At 36.1% G+C, this 20,498-nt stretch overlaps 1 protein-coding gene across 2 annotated transcripts in view; it reads right to left on the reverse strand.

Moving 5' to 3' along the window:
• Positions 1 to 460: 460 nt before the first annotated feature.
• uba6 (ubiquitin like modifier activating enzyme 6) overlaps positions 461 to 20,498 on the reverse strand; it is a 95,954-nt gene continuing 75,916 nt past the window's right edge. For both annotated transcript variants that reach the window (XM_088933389.1, XM_088933445.1), the window contains exons 24-33: positions 18,750 to 18,801; positions 11,981 to 12,044; positions 11,095 to 11,164; positions 9,390 to 9,461; positions 7,656 to 7,779; positions 5,040 to 5,233; positions 4,076 to 4,203; positions 3,257 to 3,344; positions 1,273 to 1,367; positions 461 to 769 (exon numbers count right to left, since the gene is read on the reverse strand). In XM_088933389.1, coding sequence (XP_088789515.1) covers positions 634 to 769; positions 1,273 to 1,367; positions 3,257 to 3,344; positions 4,076 to 4,203; positions 5,040 to 5,233; positions 7,656 to 7,779; positions 9,390 to 9,461; positions 11,095 to 11,164; positions 11,981 to 12,044; positions 18,750 to 18,801 — 1,023 coding nt within the window. In that variant the 3' untranslated portion in view covers positions 461 to 633. The remainder of the gene's footprint in view (positions 770 to 1,272; positions 1,368 to 3,256; positions 3,345 to 4,075; positions 4,204 to 5,039; positions 5,234 to 7,655; positions 7,780 to 9,389; positions 9,462 to 11,094; positions 11,165 to 11,980; positions 12,045 to 18,749; positions 18,802 to 20,498) is intronic.

Consider the following 20,498-nt stretch of genomic DNA (forward strand, 5'->3'; position numbering starts at 1 on the left):
GAGATCAAAATTGGAGATCAGATCTCTTATTATGACAAAAAACTTTAGAACCTTGACTGAATGAAGTGATATTCCACATCTACTGTGATTGTCTTTTAATTTAAAAGTCACAACTCTAGAGATCAAGAGTGTTGAAGGTGTAGTGAAAATAATTATATTAGAAATTATACATTAAATCATTTTTAAATAATATAAAAACCTGAAACAATTATTATTATTATTTTCTTATATCCATTAGTCTTCTGAAGAAATATACAATGATAATGCTGAGACAAGATTGAAATAGAAGAGACTTCTGACTGAAATTGTTCTGAACTTGCATTATATCCATCAGCACTAAATGAGTCAAGGCAAAAAATAAATTAGCAATATACAAATATATATTTGGTGTTTTGATCATTTGTTCTACATGTGTATTCAAAGTACTAAGAATGTAAAAAAAAACACAAAAAATGATCTCCGGGTGTACAAGTTTACTAGTTCATTTATAAAGATAATTAACAAGATCAATATTGAACACAGATTAAGGCAACTGCATAGAGAGGTATGCAGTAATATGTAAAGTCATTTACAGTCAAGTGCTACGTTGCTGTTCAAATGCTAGTGGTCCTTCATTTCTCAGTTATGGGTACTTCAGAGGTCTTCCGGGCAGAAGTAGTATCTCACAGGTGGTCCAGGCAAGTCTTCATCTCCATTGGATTCAGGTGCAAAAGATACGGTCAAATCTACATACCTCTTCTCGGATGATGGCTTGATGAGTTTTTGCATTCTGTAGAAACGTATTCATTAAAAGATGTAGCAATGCATTTGTGATCTAGAGAGACCCTGAGACTGGAATATTTTTTTCTGCTAGTAGACCCTTGTCATTAACAGTGAAAGAAGATTAAGATTGAACAATAATCTATCTGAAAACACAGTCTATAAAGACTTATGTTTCTCAGAGTCAATTAAATTGTTGTTTCATGAATTTCTTATTAATGTTGAGAATATAATGGCAAGTTGATCCCCAAGGTTATTACCACTAATACTTGGATTTTATTAAAGTCATCCCAAAAGTGCACATGAGAAAAGTAGGAACACAGACTTGTTTATCTGAGAGACAATCAAATTATTGTTTCATGAACAGTTCATAAAAAGTCACTAAAAATAGCAAATGAGCACTAGAACCAATAGCTTAAGAAAATACAATGACTACATGAGGACCAAAAGTTATATGAAGCTTGCCACAAATAATGTAAGATCTGTATGTTTCAGTGAAGATGTTCTACTTACGTGAGTTTAAGTCTCTTGTTGTGTCCTGGCATTACTGGAACATAAAGCATCTTAACACCGTGCACGACCATGGTTGGTTCTATACCATATTTTTCCTGAAAAAAAAGTACTTATCATGATAGATTAACAGGATAAGAAACTACACATCCTTGGTTACTGAACAGCAAAATACTAGTAGCTATACTATATCTAAGCTAAATAAAGCTGGACTTGTGAATACTTGGTGAGTCCTTTTGTAAACCTGGACTTAGGTGACAGAAAAAGTCATCTAGTCAGATTGGATTAGCCTGGTGAAGCTGTTTGATGCCATGTAGCATGCCCTGGGGAACTGCAGGACTGCTTTACAAGAACCTGACATCTCTCTCAAAGTTGTAAATACCATTCTAAATGACATTACTAGGATTTACAGTGGATATAAAAAGTCTACACACCCTTACTGAAATTGCAGGTTCTTGTGATGTAAAGCCTGAAATCAAGATGAATCTTGTCAGACATTTTTCCATCTTTAATGTGACCTTGCAACCAACAAAATTCAAGAGAAAAACAAATAGTTTATTAGGAAAAATAATTGAAATGAAAAAACCTACAATGCCCTGATTGCATAAGTGTGCACACACCCCCCAACTAATACTTTGTGGAAGCACCTTTTGCATTTATTACAGCAGAAAGTCTTTGTAATCAACTTTGCACACCTGGACTCTGACTCTCATTGGGCCATTCTAAGACTTTGATCTTCCTTTTTTGAAGCCATTCCTTGGTTGACTTGGATGTGTGCTTTGGATTGTTATCATGTTGGAAGGTGAAATTCCTCTTCATCTTCCACTTTCTGACTGAGGCCAGCAGGTTTTGTGCCAAAATATCTTGATACAACTTTGGATGACTGGTTAACTCTGAACACAGCTACAACCCCTATTATAAAAGGGTGTGCACACTTATGCAACCAGGGTGTTATAGGTTTTTTTAATTTAAATTATTTTTCCTAATAATTACCTATTTGTTTTTCTCTTCAATTTTGTTGGTTGCAAGGCATTAAAGATGGAAAAATGTCCGACATGATTTATCTTGATTTTTGGCTTTACATCAGAAAAAAAGTGAAGACTTTTTATATCCACTGTAGGTAAACTTGCACCTGTAAATACTAATGACCAAGGCCTAATTGATAAACAAATAACAACTTTTCTAAGGAAATACATTATCAATAACTGGTTAATGCTGTGGAAAGAATGTAGTATTGGCTTTTATTGTTATAAATAATAGACATCTAGAAGTTGGTATCTGTAAGTGGTTCTTTTACCTGCCACTCATCAAAGAACTTTTACTACAGAAAACCAGTGCTGAGAATACTATACTGGTTTTAATGTCCATTTTAGAGAGGATTTTTGACAATGCTGCTCTATACAATTATTGCTCAGGTCAACAGGAGCTTTGAGTACATCTTGCCTGTCTCCACTACAGTGATGCATTCAATGAATAACAACGAAAAAAAGTTATTTTTGAATATTTGTGTGAAAATGGCATTTAACTAGTTCATAGTAACATGTCCATGTTCTGTTCACTATACTTGAAATAACTGTGCAGATTCCTTATCAAGCATCTTGTACTGTGACTGAAAGAATCATGTTCCTTCAGCTTGTCCTCCTTAAATCCTAGAGTATGTTTTGTCTCTTTTCTCTGGACTTTCTTGATACCTTTTAGTGGAAATCAGAATGATAGGCAGTACCTCAGATATGTTCTAATTTATGCTTTGTATGGTTTCAACATAACTTCTCTTGACTGTATATTCTACATTCATTTTCTATATAACCAAGAACTCTGACCTTTTCATTTCATTGACACATCACAATCTATACATTTTAGGAAGATTAACAAGCTCCCTTCCTTCCAAGTTTTAATTTAACACAGTAGATAAAAGACACTGCCTACGCTGGAAGTCCTGCTCTTATGAAACAAGAATAAAGCTGAAAAATGAAATAAGAGGTCTTACCTTCACAGCATTAAAGAAGTCAGAAAGGGTAAAGTCTTCTTTTCCGTAAATTGTCCATCGGTCCCAGATTGAGAAATAGATGTGTTCTCTGTAAAAAAAATTAGAACTTTTTCATTACCTGTATAATTCAGGCACGGGAACTGTAGACATGAAAATTTAAAAAATAATATAAGAAGATCTTAGTGCTAAAAATCGAAATTCTGGATTTTCTTTAACCCTAGCTTGGTCTGAACCACAATTGTTGAGAACTTCATTTAAATATCTTTTTCATATAATTGAAAAATAAGGAACATTGTTACATTACACAAATTATAGTTTTTAAAGTTTTTTTTCATGATTTAATGGCATTTTGAATGAAAGAAATGGAAGGCTTTGTAGAGGAGATAAATACACAACAAAGCATGAAAGCTACAGTATAACACTGTAGTTTGTTAACTACATTACTTCCATAATCAAAGCTCTCGGTAGTAGGCTTGATCTCCAGTTCTTTGTATACATTATTTCATTTTAAATTTGTGAACATCAACAATTTAGTTTTAAATTTGAGAAATGGTAACTTTAGAAGCCTATTTTTGTGTAGGAAAACATTTAATCAATAAACTTATTTTTATGCTTAAACTGTTAAAGACACGATGAAACAAAGGCAAACAATCGCAAGTTTTGTGTTTTACTAACACAAAACCACGAAACACTGCACAGATTCCCTTAGAACCTTAGTAGTAACTGCTAATCAGCATAATACATATACTACGCTACAAAACGTCTGGGAAGAATTTACTTTCTGTATATCATTAATCATCTCAAACAGAATGCTCCTACCTAATTTTTGTCCGTTTCAATTCTGCAGGTTCTGTGAGCACTATGATTGGAATTGCTAGATTGAAAAAACAGTTCCTGAAAGAGTCAAAGCAGTGTCCTCCAACAATTTTAATTATCTCTAAAGCCACCTAGAAAACAGGACAAAGAAAAAAACATCCTAAAATTAAGAGAAATACAAAGTGCAAGAACATATAAGATGCGAATTACAGTGTTTGAAGAAGCTACCTTGTAAAAGTTTTGGGTGTCTATAATGACAATATTTTTTATGTTCTAGACACATGGAGAAGCAATAAGAAAGCAAGCAATGTTAAGATAAAATGTACTACTAGAAGAATGTCTTAATGAGGCCTCACGTGGAATATGGTGTGTAATTTAAATCTCTATTATAAAAAGGTACTTTCAGGTTGCCCTGAAATCACTCCAGAAAAGAGTGACATTAAAATCCTTCACTGAAAGGCTAAGTAAATTGAGTCTTAAACAGAGAAGACTATGAAAGGACCCAATTCAACAACACCCAAAGGCACTGACAATGTCAACTCATTGGACTTATTCAGAATCAGCACTGAGCACAAGATGAAATTACAAGGGAGAGCATTTAACTCAAAACAGGAAGCAATTTATTTTATATAGTGGTGGGACTCTGGAACAACTACAAAATGTAAATCAATATTCTAAAATGAAAACTGGCTACACTACATCATGCAGTCACTGAACATTAGAACAACAGTGCAGTTGCTTAACCTATCTTAACAGAAACTGTAAGGGCATTACACTAGTTATGGTGTGGAATAATATTTTGAATGCATAATTTTTAAAAATATTATCAAACCACAAGCAAGAGATTTTGGAACCAAATGTGCTCATAAAACAAGAGATAAGAATACTTGTAAAAAATGATCCTTTATGCAAATGCAGCATACTGTACATTACAGTCCATGAAACAGCTCCTGATCTTCATACTAACCAATCCTGACACGGCTGCAGTAGCTGTTGCTATGGCAGGAATGATCTTGCCAGCTATTCTCTTTGTCTTCAACCTATCGGCTGGCTCAATGTTATACATTCTGGCTCTCAGGTTGGAAGCAGCTGTGATGAAATCAATGTGTCCATTGCTGTCATCATCCTTCTCAAAAAACACTGGTTTAATTTGGAGATGATCTGAAAAATTAGAAAAAAAGAAGTTATTCTGAACTCTGAAATATGTTTTGGTATATGTTTAATGCATGTGTTTTCAAACTGAGACATTCAGGATATTTTTGTAGCCTACTTGTAGTAACTGTTTGTGGCTGTCTTTTATGTTTTTAAATAAAGCATTATTTTTATTTTTAACGTAGTCCTTATGTTATTCAGGCACTCATACATGCATATAGGGAAGGGTAATTCAGAGATGAACTTGCACAACATGTGTTCGGACCGTGGGAGGAAATCAGATGTCCCCATGTGCACATCCCCGTGTGAGGATGCATTAAACAAATGCCACATAGACCAGTTTTAAATCCACTTTTTACCTGGCACTCAATGCATGATCACAGCACTGAAACTGCATTAACAACAGTTGTAAATGACATTCTGTTAGCTACTGACATGGGGAATGCAACAGTGCTTGTGCTTCTAGATATTAGTGCTGCCTTTGACACGGATGACAACTCTGTTTTGTTACACAGGTTTGAGTTTGATGTTGGTTTATGTGGAACCGTTCTTAAGTGGTTTACTTCATATTTAACTAATCGTTTTCATTATGTTCAAATATCTAATAATTGTACTGCTTTGTCGATGTCACCAGTTCAATTTGGGGTACCACAGGGATCAGTGTTGGGACCAATATTGTTCTCTCTCTACAGGTCCAGCCATTCAAAATGCATGAAGTACGCTGCATCAAAACGCGGTAGGCGTGGTGCTTCATACCACATGTTACGATAACAGTATCCGGAAGCACCTTGTAAAACCGCCAGGTGGAGCTAATAAAGCTTAACGTCTCATGTACAGCATTTAAGCTGTCACCAGAAAGCGCCCAGTTTTGAATCCCAGTCACTGCTGAGGGACAAGCTTTTTCCAATTAAGAATTTAATTTTTATACTCTTTAGACTTTTAAAAATTTTAAACTGTGTATTACAGCATGTTAATCATTAAACATTAAAAAGTCCGTATATTTTATAAAAGCAAGATTGCTCAGTTGGACAAAAGTACACAACCTTCCACCTTCATCATAAATATCTTAATTATGCATAAATATTTTAAGCATCAAAGTCCTTACGGAAGATATTATTAATAGTATTAATAATTAATTACCCTGGGCAGGCTGTAAGCTTAAAGTTCAATTCAATTCAATTTATATATTGCGTCTTTCACAACAAGGTTGCCCCAAGGTGCTTAACAATGCAATTGACGATACATTTTGTGAATATAGAACAGAAAACCAGAAGACGACGGAGGAGAGGAACCAAAAACTTCTTAGTAAGGAGAAAAAAAACCTCTGGGTTTTTTTTTCTCTTTACTAAGGAGTTTTTGGTTCCTCTCCTCCGTTGTCTTCTGGTCTTTTCTGTTCTCACATGTATGGTCACTTACATTGTTAAGTGCCTTGGGGCAACCTTGTTGTGAATAAATTGAATTGAATTGAATGATCATGTCATGTAAACATTTATTTTTTTCTTTCTTAGCCATTTGCTAAAGTACTATATGTGAAATGTGTGTTGAAGTTGCACCACCCATACAGAAACACTCTTATACTTGTGCCATTTCTTTTCATTAGCGTGGTTTGCAGGAAGTCATGGCATTTTCTCTTATATTATTATAATTATAATTACTTTAGGAGGATCTGTAGAATTTTGTTTTCACTTTAACACTGTGTTGATCAATATCAAAAATTTAAATACCATTTACCATTTAAATACATTATCATTCCATATTGTAAAACAATAAAATGTCCAAGGAGGGGGGGGGGGTGAACAGTTTTGTTAGCTACTGTATTTAAGTTTGACTACATATGAAGCATTTACTGACATAAATGTGCTGTAATTTCTAAGTAAATCCTAAAGGTATAATATAGCAATGTTAATTAAATTCTACTATGTACTATGTTGTGATTGACAAAGAATTACTTAAAGTGCCCACCTGCAAGTGTAGATGGTCGGATATCATGGTCACCAGAGAAAAATGTTTTTGTAAACCTATGGTCTAGATCGTCTGCTTCTTCAGCTCAGTTAGAGAAACTTTTACAATTTTCTTTGAAAGATCATTTGAGATTCTGACACCATGTTTACATCTCTCTAAACATATCTCTACACCACATACACTGGAAAAGTAGAGCATTTTGGGCAGGTGCAATATTGGATATTTTATTTAAAACCAGGGCCTGATTTGTTTAAAACTAATAAAAGCTTAAACGTGCTATAACAGGCAAATGGGTGTGGCACCCCAGATCTATAATTTCTAGAACCAAATACTAAATCTTAGTTTTAAAAAGACAATGAAGATAATTTTTACCACAGTTTTTTCTTTTACTGACAGAATTAGAGAGAACATGTGTGTATACATGTGCGGAATGTAGGAATTGCCACAGATTACATCAAGTATGTAATACCTTTTGTGACAGCATGAGAAGAGATGACATCCTCCAGCTGAGAGATAGCTTCCTGTTCTTCTTCACTGCTTACCACAAGCTTCGTCTGCTCTGGCTTCCTGGCATTTTCATCTATTTCAATTTTCTTTTGAAAAATGTTGACAAAAAGCGATAAAAGAAGACAGTGATGGTAAAATGTAGTCACAATTCTCAAGAAATAGGTGTTACACATAGCCTCCTTTTATATTACAGGAAATGTTTTCACGTTTTCTTTTGATTCTTCATATTTACATGCAAAACAATCAACATAAAAATCACAAGAGACCGCTAAGAGCTTATGTTTTTAAAACAAGTTAAAATTTAACATTTCCACTAACTGGCACTTCCACATATTGCCCAAGATAAGAATTTGTTTCTTGGTTTCAAATTCTAAATTCTAGGAGATCAAAATGAATAGTAAAAGCAAGTTTCACCTCTTATTCCTACAAAAAATACATTTGAAATAGCAGTACTGAAGAATATGAATGTGTTGCTCCACATCAGATGTCTGTTAAATGCCTAGTAAGGTGTTTGTTCCAGCCTGCACTATCAGTAAATGAGCAGTGGGGAAACTTAAGTGGAAAAGGGATTATGGTAAATGATTCAGTTGTTCCACATAGTACACTACATTACATTACTATTACTGCATTACATTTAACAACTTGACCTCTTTTACTTTGCAAGATTGTGACAGGAGGCACTTTTGGAAGGCAAGTCCAGGCAGTGCAGTAGCTCAATTATGGTGGATTGGAGAGGTCCTCAGAGAGCTATCTGAGGTCCCAAACTGGAGAAGGCCAAAATACTGATGCAAGGGCATCTGGATGGTATGTGAAGACCCTAAAGCACTGGGTCTCTTTTCTTTTTCAGCATATTTAGGTAGAAGAACTATAGCCAGCAGCTCACCCCCTGTTAAGTTCTCCTCCACTACTGGGCTAAAAATGTGACTATGTGTTATATGAGCATTCAGGAAAAGACCACTGTCTGGCCCTTATCAAGGAGTAGGCAACCTATAGAGCTGTTTGGCTCATGCCCATGGGCTGAGTGTTGATCGCTGCAAACTATATCACACAAGTCAGATGGCTTTTCAGAGAAATCTTGCAGGACAGATGATTGGTAGACTGTTAGGAGACCAGCAGTGATTCTTAGTTGCATAGCCTGTGATCCTCTCACATTATTCTATCTTGAGGTGTGACTCCATGGTCCTAAACTCTATAATGGGATAAATCTTTTGTCAGGACAGTGCTAGACCAGCACTGCATTGTCACCAGACCAACCACATGCCTACTGGAGTTGTGAGTGGAGGGGGGGATACATGAAAAGGACTAGACAGGACTAGGATCAGAAAACAAAAACTGGATGGACGATGGAATGGAAGCAATCAAAAGCAGCAACCAAGTTCTAGTTCCAATCCATAAAAGACCTGTAAGGATCTGGGATCTGTTGCTGGCATGCAGCGAGGGATTGCCACCATTAACTCCCGACTCATGAGGTCCATATCATTTTAGACACAACAATGGATAATATGACCCTGCTAGTCTTAAACCTGTTTCCTATGAGGAAGCATATCAGTGAGAAATAGTATTATTTTACTCAATGGCAACATTTCAAAATGATCAAGATCAAAAGGTTGCTTCATTGAAAGTTAAAGGGTATGGTCGTTTTGATTCTGTTCTAAACTGAAAAAATAAATTCTTTAAAAGACCTTGAGAAACATACTTTTTCTGCAGGCTTGTATTCTGGAATCGTTACATCTGAAATGATCCGGATGATAGTTTCTGGTGATAGATCCTATTGATCAAATGAGAAAAGGTAAACATCTTTAGAAATTCTTCAGGAAAAGAAAAGCTGTGATACAGGCAGGCCATAGGTTTATGTCTGAGGCACTGGAAATCTATATCATTCACAAACAAATGCTAACAGTTATGGACAGTTATAATGTGTGACCATCTTAAATCAAGACATTTTGCCCAATAGAGAATCATTTAGGGAGATATCTCTAAGAAAACACTCAGCATTTCTCATGTCATTCAAATAATGAATATGTGCTACTCATCTCATACCGTGATACCTAAATTATTGAAGGGGTTTATAAAAATGTTCATTTTTGCTGTGTACAACTGAAATTTGTATTTCAGATCAGAAGATAAGTATGAAAAGATTTTTTTTTATTTCTGGATATTTTTGTGCATACTGTACAAGTGAATCCATGTTGCAACAAAAATGTTTTTCTGTACAATCCCCCAATTTCAGGTCAGCAACAGTATTGGGAAAAATTAATTTTCTTTTGGTTAAACTAGTTTCAAGTCAGTACTTGGACATATACCTCTTTCAAGCAATGTCTGTTTTAAGACTGCCACCCATCAACACCAACATCACCAGACTCTTGATACATTCCTGCTTTGCCAACCCTTAACTGCAGCCCCTTTCATTTGTTGCTTGTTGTGGGGTTTACTGATTTTAGTTTCATTTTCAACAAAGTAAATGAATGCTTTCATGATTCAAATCAGGAGACTGACTTTCTAAAGTTCTACTTCTTGTTGAATTTGAATTCTAAAGTTTCCACTTTCTGTTGATTAACTCCTAGGTTAAGAGTGCAGTATGGTTTGGTTCATTGTCTTGATGCTGGGTGAACCGGTAAAACATTTAATGCACATGAGCTGAAATGATGTTTCTCTACACTTCAGAATTAATTCTGCTGCCATCATCTCTTACATTATCAATAAAGATTAGTGAGACAGTTCAAAAAGGCAGCCATGAATGACAGTATTTTTACCAAACCATACTACCATTATTTTAGAACTTTTGTGGCTCACCTTTGTACTTCTTTGCATGTTTTAACCTGACCTTTCTGTTTCTAGTGCTAATGACAGGTTTGTATCTTGCAGTGTAGTCTTTGTAATTCTCTTGGTGAAGTGCAGTGAATTAAGATACTTTCACCTCTGCAATCAGGAGATTACAGTCTACAGTCTCTCAGTTTACAATCTACAGTATGTGTTATGTGTATAATCTATCCATCTGCTTGTTTGTCTGTGTGCATCATAATATCTCTATGCCAGTTTCTGCCTGTCAGGAGATTGTCTGCAATATATTTGACTGCTGTTTGAGGGTTTTTCTTAACAGCTCTAATGATGTTTTCACAAAACCTGCTTGTTTACAGCGTAATAAGGCTGCTTTGTTTTGAATCACAGAATATGGCGTTGAGCATACCTAAAAATGGTCTATTTTGTGATCTAACAAGTTACTGTGTACATTTTACTTTTATTGTGGTTTGAAGTGCACTCATCAATGCTGATTCTTTCTAAACCTGAAATATAAAAAAGTGTATCTGACACCATGGTTTATAAACTTTTTCATGCGTGAAAATTAGTGTTATGACAACCAGCTTTTACCATGTGGAAATGAATGCCACATAGATGCTTACCTTTTCTGCATGTGGGATGTTATACATCTCTGCAAACAGTCTTGCTGCACTAACAATAAAACTGTAGTGCCTTGAGGGACAGAAAGTATTACAGAGCTCAACAAATATTTAAAATGTGACAAGCATTTATAATTCTGCTGTGGTGATTCTTTAAAGTTTAAAACAATATAGTCTTCATACATTACAATTCCATTCCACAAATACAGATTAATTAAATTTGCTAATATGTTATTATTATGCTAAACATTGTATTTAAAATTGGTTGTCCATTAGGGTAAAGGAGCCCCAGCAGCCCCACTACATATTAGATCAGGTGGAGAAGCAGGACTTTACCAATTGATTTGGGGTGGAAATTTTGAGGCCAGTGTGAAACAAAGAGCAGCTCTGCTCTTTATGAGCTATAATATATTTAGAGACCAAGTAGTTTGGACCTCAGTTTACCATTCCACTGAAGCACAGCACCTCCAAAAGCACACTGCCCCATCACCATATTGATTTGGAAATTCAACTCCAGACAGAAGACCATCTACTAGTCCACCAATGCCTGTTACAACAGCAACTGGATTTTAGATGTCTTATAACCACGTCCAGCCTTGGTTAGCTCCTGAGAGCAAATAGAAGTCACAAGTTCTTTTATTCACAGATTCCCTCATTTACAATGTTATGTAAAAATGGAAATGAATGTAGTGTATGGATTTCTATCAACTGGAAAAAGCAGGTTCTTAATATTGACAGAAATTACAACTAAAATACATTGTTTCAATTTCTGGCTTGTGTATTTCTTTGCAAATTACCATAAAGTTATAAATGAAGTACATGCATAGCCCTATTTAGAATGCTGGGTACACAATTACTAAAGTTTTCTGATATGATAGAAGTTACTTACAGAGGATCTTTGAAGTCAAAATCTATCGGAGAAGGTGGCCGTTTGGGAGACTGCCAGAATAAACCTAAGAAAAGAAAAACATATTACTAACCATGTCCAATTAAGTAGATTCCCACTCAAACCTCATTTTTCAATGTGAAAAATAAAAAAATATATCATTTTATATGCTAAAGTGTGGATGTAATGAAATTTCTTTCAATGAAAATTCACAAAAATATTTTAAACAAATAATGATCAATATATTTTGTTTGTATTTCATTTATAAACTAGAAACATGGGATGCATAAGAAAAACTTCAAGGAAAAAGATCTTCAAATTTCTTTTTAACTTAAACCCTTTAAGTGTACTATATTCTACTGAGCAAATGCTACCATTTTAATGACCTTTTAATGACCCCTTGCATTTTAATGCAATTAATTTGGGTATGTAATGCAAATCATACATTATATATTAATTGCTTCTGTAACAGGTTACCTTCAGTAAAATTTTGTCATGCAAGAATGTTTGAAATGTAATTAGCCAACCTTCAACATTCAAACACATGATGGTTAATGTGTTTGACCACTGTCAGCTTAAGGTTTAAAGTACAAATAGACAGCCACTGCTGCCTTTGTCTGAATGCTTCAGGAGATGGCAAGGCAAACCTATGCTGATTTATCACACCTTAAATCCCTGTTTATGAAAGATAAAAATAAAAACCACCTATCTGTGTACAGAATAGCTAATTAAAGGGATTATATCACTGCACAAGCATTCATAGACTGGTTTACCTTTAGTAGTAATGCTACTTGAATTCAAAGAATTTAGTCTTTAAAAGTTACAGTGGTAGTCACAACCCTCTTTCAAAATTTGTACCTTTTGTTGTATGACACTCTGAAAACAAAAACAACTAAATTAGGCTTGTTCAATTTTTATTTAAACACAGTAACCCACTTCAGCCAAGTGAAAATAAAAACTTCAGAAAATTAATTAATATTACAACAGTAAAATACTGTACCTTATTTGGATAAGTGAACATCCTCCTTACAATTGCTTTTGTAAACTTGCTCAGGTATAACCAATCATCTTACAGATCACACAACAAACTAACTGGCTCCCACCTGTGATCAATTGTGGTGATTTTGAGTTCAGAATAAAAGCAGCTGTTTCTAGAGGATTCCAGTGCTTGGAAGTGCATTTCAAAGCAAAGAATCCACTATGGGTGGAAAGGTGCTTTCAAAAGAACTTTGAGATAAGGTTGTGAAAAAGCACAAGTCAAAAAAAGATTTCAAAGACTTTAATATCCCATGGAGCACAGCCAAGACCATCATTAAGAAGTGGAAGGCATATGGCACCACCCAGACCTTGCCTAGATCAGGCTGTCCCTCCAAACTGGATGACCGAGCAAGAAGGAGACTGATCAGAGAGGCTACCAAGAGGCCGATGGCATCTTTGAACGAGCTACAGGCCTTTATGACAAAGACTGGTCATTGTGTGTATGTGACAACAATATTACAAGTGCTCCACAAATCTGGCCTGTATGGGAGGGTGGCAAGAAAAAAGCCAATCCTTAAAAAAAGCCACATCAAGTCTTGTTTATGTTTTGCTAAAAATCACCTTAAAGATGCTGTGGTCAGATGAGACCAAAATCGAACTTTTGGCTGTAATGCAAAACGGTACGTCTGGCGAAAACCTAATACATCTTACCATCTAAGAATACCATTTCTACAGTGAAGCATGGTGGTGGCAGCATCCTGTTGTGGAGGTGTTTCTCTTCAGCTGGGACTGGGGCACTTGTCAGGATAGAAGGAAAGATGGATGGTGCAAAATGCAGGCACATTCTTGAAGAAAACCTGCAGCCCTCAGCCAGGAAGTTGAAAATGGGAAGATGGTTCACCGTTCAACATGACCTTTCAACATGATAATGACCCAAAGCACACCGACAAAGCAACCATACAGTGGCTGAAGGACAGGAAGGTGAATGTGCTTGAGTGGCCTAGTCAGAGCCCTGACTTAAATCCCATAGAAAATCTTTGGAATGACATGAAGAGGGCAGTCCATCAGTGGTCACCTCACAATTTGACTGAGCTTGAACATTTCTGAAAGGAGGAATGGGCAAATCTTCCTCCCTCTAGGTGTGCAAAGTTAATAGAGATGTATCCAAACAGACAAGGCTGTAATTACCTCAGGGGGATGTTCTCTTATCCAACTTTTTATTTACAATATGAATATCTTATTTTCACTTGGATGTTGCAAGGTACAATTTGTACAATTTTTCTTTTTGGGCTTTAGGGCAACAAAAGGTGAACATTTTGAAAGGGGGTGGTGACTTTCTATAGCCACTGTATGTTTATCCTAGATAATGCCCCAGTTAACATGTTTATTGCAATTGTATTTACAGGATCTGTATTATACTTTATTTATTTTATCACTTACTTAACTTGTTAAACGTTGTTGAATATGTTAAATTGGGAAACCAGATTACATGTTGTCTTGCGTGTGTGCATCACAGATTCTCTAAATAATAATCTGCCTTATATAGTATGAAAGGCTGTGTCCTTATATGCACACTTGCGGTCCTGCACCCTTCAAGATGTATGTTTTTGCATAGTCTGCAAGGGCTTACGGTGTCCCATTTCTAAATTTGTGTTTCAACAATGGTGCTCACGAGCACCCCCAATGAGCCCTTCTCTGAAGTCCGCATTTAGGGAATTGCCCATAGTTCTATGCGGAATAATGATGTTTCACGTTGTATCCTATCAAAGCAGAGAGAAGTTGCCATGAAGAATCAAATATTCAAGCATTAGTAAAATTAAACTTTTTTACAGTTTTAAAACTCATAATATTTAATGTAAAAAAATAATTAGGCTACTTTTGATTCATACTGTATGCAATCTTGGTACGAAGTTTTGACATAGAGCTTGTATTTGGTGACCTCATTTCGAGTGATGAATATTTGTTTACCTGCGGAGTATTTTATACATTAAATATTTAATAGTACATGAATTTAACAGTACAAAGCTCTGAGGTATTGCCAAGTTTACCTTATTTAATTTACTTTGAAGGAACGTGAATGAACGTGTTATGTTCCTCATACTGTCATTTTTGTACTGGGAGATGACATGAAATGCCTTTAGTAGTACAAAGCTTTGAATAAACGGAGAGTGGTATTGACAATTTTTCCTTAGTTTACTTCACCTGTTTTGAGTCGAGCCCGCTCAACAACAGTCTTGTGTTTAACATAGTGTTTAAGTGATCAATATCTGTTTTCTAGATTTTGTTATTTCTTCCTCCGGTAATACTTTTACTAGACAAATATCAGAATACTGAACATATTCTAACTGCTCATTTGCAAATACTGTTTATGAAACTCCTTGTTAATCCTGTGGAATTTTGTTTATCTATGAAACTTTAGCTTATCTCAAGGCTGTAAGGGAGGGAAGGCACCATCTGGAATGCTGGCCAGACAACTTCAACTTCTCTTAATAGCTGATTGTGCTGAACATGATCTTAACCATACACCCTGTCAAATTTTTTTTTAACCATGGTACATCCCTACTATTGAGGTGTTCCCTGTATGCATACAATAAAGCCTATCTGTTTTCACTCTCATCCCGGAACAAGAACTCTTCTGTTACAACACTGTATATTATTCTAAATAGTTAAATTACGCAAAATATACCAACTGTTCTCCCATGAATGGGGCATCAGGCCATTACAACATGGTATTTTAAACCTGAACCTGGAGGATCACTGTTTTTTAATCATATGCTGATTGATAGTTTTCAAATGGGACACATTTTTTAATGTACTTTCACCTTTAAATTTGAATGGCATTTGTTAATTGATATCAGCCAGTGCCAATTTCAGAGTTTCATAATGACCTCTATAAAGTGTTGCTTAAAATGTAGATTTTCAAGGGAGGAATTTCCAAGACCCTGGTGTTTTAAGACTAATCTCCCACCACGACATCCAAATTGTATTATATAATTAAATTGTATTATTATTAAATTGCTTATATAAAATAAAAGCTGTACATTAAACAGGTAAGCAGCAGAAAGGGAATGAAACAAAAAGCAAGCAGGGACAGACAGAATTATGAAATCAGCACTTTTAGGTACAGGTAACCTAGATCTTTACAATAAAAAGGTGATATACACAGTACAAGAACAATGAAAGTGAAACAAGATTAAAAAAATTCAGACCACTTTGTCATTTTGGATTTAACTTCCACTATGAAGAATTTAGTTGGACCTGTGTTTCTCTGCAAGTGAATAGTCTTTATTTAGTCTGACAGAGGAATATTTGACTGCTGAACTTTTTTGTTGTTTGCAATGTCCAAAGATATCCATTCTAAATATCTTTTTATGAATATGTCACTTCTGAAGTGAGGAAATGGCGTGTCTGCATTTCCTTTGTTGGCACCAATACAGTAATGAGCTAAACTAAAAATATTGTTGACGTTTCAACATCAATAGTGTTTTCAGACATTCACCAAATTAACATTTTAAATACCGTTGTGTGCATGTCTAACTTCTGACAGTATTAATGTTTTTCTTAAAACAAGTCAGTTTTCCCATTATGAAAAATCTTGCATTGTACTCAGCACTCTCATTGAGCAAAAGCCTGGCAAAACCTGCAACATGCTCAAGAGAAGATGAAGATAAACACTGGAGCCTGGAAGCAGGTCCAGGTCCAATTATTACCGATCCTAAGACGGAAGAGGAAACCATTAAATTACCAACAGACAACAGGACTCTATCAGTTCTTCTTTAGCCATTCTGCACATAATAATAATAATAATAATAATAATAATAATAATAATAAACTTTATTTTATATAACACCTTTAAAGGAGGCTTCTCAAAGTGCTTTACAGAATGACAACAATAGATAAAAAGAATACACAAGATAAACACCATTACAATACACAGAAGAGACCATGGATGGTGGTACTAAGTACAGTAGGAGCAGAGGGGTAAGGAATGGAACCAGTTAAGTAAAGTCTCTTCTAAAAAAGAAGGTTTTGATTCTGGAATTGAAGGAGTTTAGAGAAGGGCTTGGGGGACAGTTAGGAGACCAGAATTAGAAGAGCGAAGGTTGCGAAGTGGGGAGTAGGGCGATAATAGTTCAGACAGGTACTGAGGTGCCAAGCCATGCAGAGCCTTATAGGTGAGCATGAGGATTTTAAAGTCCACACGGAATTTGTCAGAAAGCCAGTCCATAGATTCCAGGGACAATGTGATCACTTGCACTAGACCTGGTCAGGATTCTGGCTGCTGAATTTTGGACATACTGCAGTTTGTTCAATGTAGAATTAGATACCCCAGCAAGTAGAGCATTACAGTAGTCAATTTGGGAGAACACAAATGTGCTGATCAGCTTTTCAGCACTGTTAGTGATAACGATAGCAATATTTCTGTGGTGAAAAAAAGTTGTTTTGACAATATGCTGCACGTGTGGGTCGATTGTTAAGCCAGAATTGAATATCACCCCCAAGGTTTTTCAATTTAGACTGAAGCTCAAGTACAGAACCATCTACAGACAGGGTTACAGAACTGGCTTTACAACGTTGATGGGGGTGCCAATAAGCATGACTTCATTCTTGTCACAGTTAAGATGAAGGAAATTTTGAGTTATCCAAGTTTTATGTCAGAGATGCAATCAGATAGAATAGAGACAGCCACATCAGTGTCAGGTTTGGTATGGATGTATATTTGAGTATCATCAGCATAGAAATGATAGCTGTGTCCATGTGATCTTAAAAGCTGACCAAGTGGAAACATGTAAATGTTAAAAAGCAAGGGACCCAGTATTGAGCCCCGAGGAACACCAGAATTAACAAGATCAATTTCAGACCTATACCCATTAAGATAGACAAAATGACAGCGATCAGCGAGGTAAGACTTGAACCATTTGAGAGCAGTGTCAGAAACTCCAAACACAGTCTCAAGATGAGAAAGTATGCCATGGTCAACAGTGTCAAAAGCAGCACTGAGATCAAGAGGGATGAGTACAGAAAGAGAACCAGAATCAGAAGCTATTAGAAGATTGTTAGTGACTTTGACCAGGTCAGTTTCTGTGCTGTGAAGTTGATGGAAGCCAGACTGTAGGGGTTCAAAAAGGTTGGCACAGGGGTAATGGCAGCAGTTTTGAGGACCACTGATACAACGCCAGTGCTCAAGGATTTATTTATAATATTGAGGACAATGGGAAAGAGAGAAGAGAATCAGGACTGAAATAAAGTGGTGGGAATGGGATCTAAAATAGATGTGGTAGGTTTCATGTGTGTAACTAGTTTATTGAGGGATGCTGAGTCAAGAAGAGAGAAGTTGGAGAGAAGGGAACAAGAAAAGTTGGATAAGGAGGGAGGAGGTATGGAAATGATATGAGCAGTGGAGAGAATGTGATGCCAGATGTTGTCGATCTTGGAGCTAAAGAAATCTAAGAATGTGTTGCAAAGTTGCGATGAGGCAGGTAATGTAGTGGGACAGTTTGGCTTTAGCAACCTGTTGATGGTGGAGAAAAGGTGGATCTAGCAGACTCTATTGTAACCTTATATTCAGACAAGCAATCTCTCGAAGCCTGATAATGTACATGTACCACTTTGATGTGAACTGAAAAAAGTTAAACATCTGGAAGCAGTACTGCCCTGCTTTCAAGTGAATAGCACATTTCCACAACAGCAAAAAGTTAACTTCCAGGATCTTAAAAGAATCTTCAGGATTCTAAAATAAAACCATTTAATATTCTCATGTTGCTATTAGCAATGACTGTGCTGTTATACTTACTTCCATCCTTCAGCTTTGTATCAAGAGGAAACGAATGCAGCAACTGAACTGCCTGAAATCAAGAAATATAATGAAATTTTACATGACCAAAACACACAAGACCAGCCACAAAATTTAAATATTTTTTAACAAATATGTTATGCTAGATCCTAGGATTCAGTTCCACTATACATTATTGCACATGCACCTATTCAAGAAAATGAGTCAAAAATACTAAATTGACACAAGGCTAGGGAGGGATAAAGGGCTTTTAATTCCAGTCAGGTGGTTACCACAATGCATAAATGTATCTTGAAATCAGTTATATCTGGGAATACAGCATAGTAGAAAATGAATGAGGGATCCAAACACATGAGTCTTTGAATGTATTAATTCCCTTGATGAACTGCAGTGAAAAGTTGATTTATCATGAAAATCCAGGTTAACAATTTTCAGTTTTACAATGAAAACCCTAAAGACTTGTACTCCACTATATTTATTGATTATTCAAAGAGTAGAGAGTAATAAAGTGTGTCCCTGCTATGAATTTACAGCACAGTCCATAAGTATTTAGACAGTGACACAATTTTTGTTGTTTTGGCTCTGTACTCCAGCACATTGGATTTGAAATGAAACAATGACTATTAGGTTAAAGTGCAGATTGTCAGTTGTAATTCAAGGGTATTTATGTCCGTATTGGGTGAACCATACAAGAATCACAGCCCTTTTTATATGTAGTCCTCCAAATTCAGGGGACCAAAAGTAATTGGACATTTGGCTGCTCAGTTGTTTCTTGGCCAGCTGTGTGTCATTGCATCGTTTGTTCATGCACAAGAGAGCTAAAAAAAGGTCTAGAGTTGATTCTAGATGTGGCATTTGCATCTGGAGTCTGTTCCTGTCGTCTCTCAACATAAGGACCAAAGAAGTGTCAATGCCGTGAAGCGGGCCATCATGAGGTTGAAAAATCAGAATAAATCAATCAGAGACATAGCCAAAATATTTGGTGAGTCAAAATCAACTGTTTGGTACATTGTTAAGAAGCAAGAACGCACTGGTGAGCTTAGCAATAGCAAACGAGCTGGTAGACCATGGAAGTCCACGGTAGTGGATGACCGAAGAATAACTTTCAATCGTGAAGAAAAACCCCTTTTCAACTGAACAGATCAAGAACACTCTGTAGGATGTAGGCATAGATGTGTCAAACACCACCATAAAGAGAAGAATACAACAGCATAACCTCAGACCGCAAACCACAGGCAAGCCTCAAGAACAGAAAGGCCAGGTTACAGTACATAAAAAAGCCTGGGACAAAGTCTTATGGACAGATGAGACAAAGATTAACCTGTACCAGAGTGATGGAAAAAGGAAAGTGTGGAGAAAAAAAGGAACTGCTCATGATCCAAAACATACCTCCTCATCTGTGAAATATGGTGGAGGTAGTGTCATGGTTTGGGGCATATATGGCTGCCAGTGGAAGTGGCTTACTTGTCTATATTGATGATGTGATTGCCAACGGCAAATCTGCTAAGATCAAACCAACCTCAAAACACATTAGACGGCACTTCACCTTGCAGCAGGACAATGACCCCAAACATACTGCTAAAGCAACTTTGGAGTTTTTCAGAGCCAAAATGTGGAATGTTCTTGACTGGCCCATTCAATCACCCGACCTAAATCCCATTGAGCATGCATTTCACTTACTGAAGAGAAGACTGAAGGCTAAAAGCCCTCGAAACAAGCAGGAACAGAAAATGGCTGCATTACAGGCCT

This window comes from Atractosteus spatula, chromosome 1 (assembly GCF_055471065.1).
Source record: "Atractosteus spatula isolate fAtrSpa1 chromosome 1, fAtrSpa1.hap1, whole genome shotgun sequence".
In the NCBI taxonomy this organism is placed as follows: domain Eukaryota; kingdom Metazoa; phylum Chordata; class Actinopteri; order Semionotiformes; family Lepisosteidae; genus Atractosteus; species Atractosteus spatula.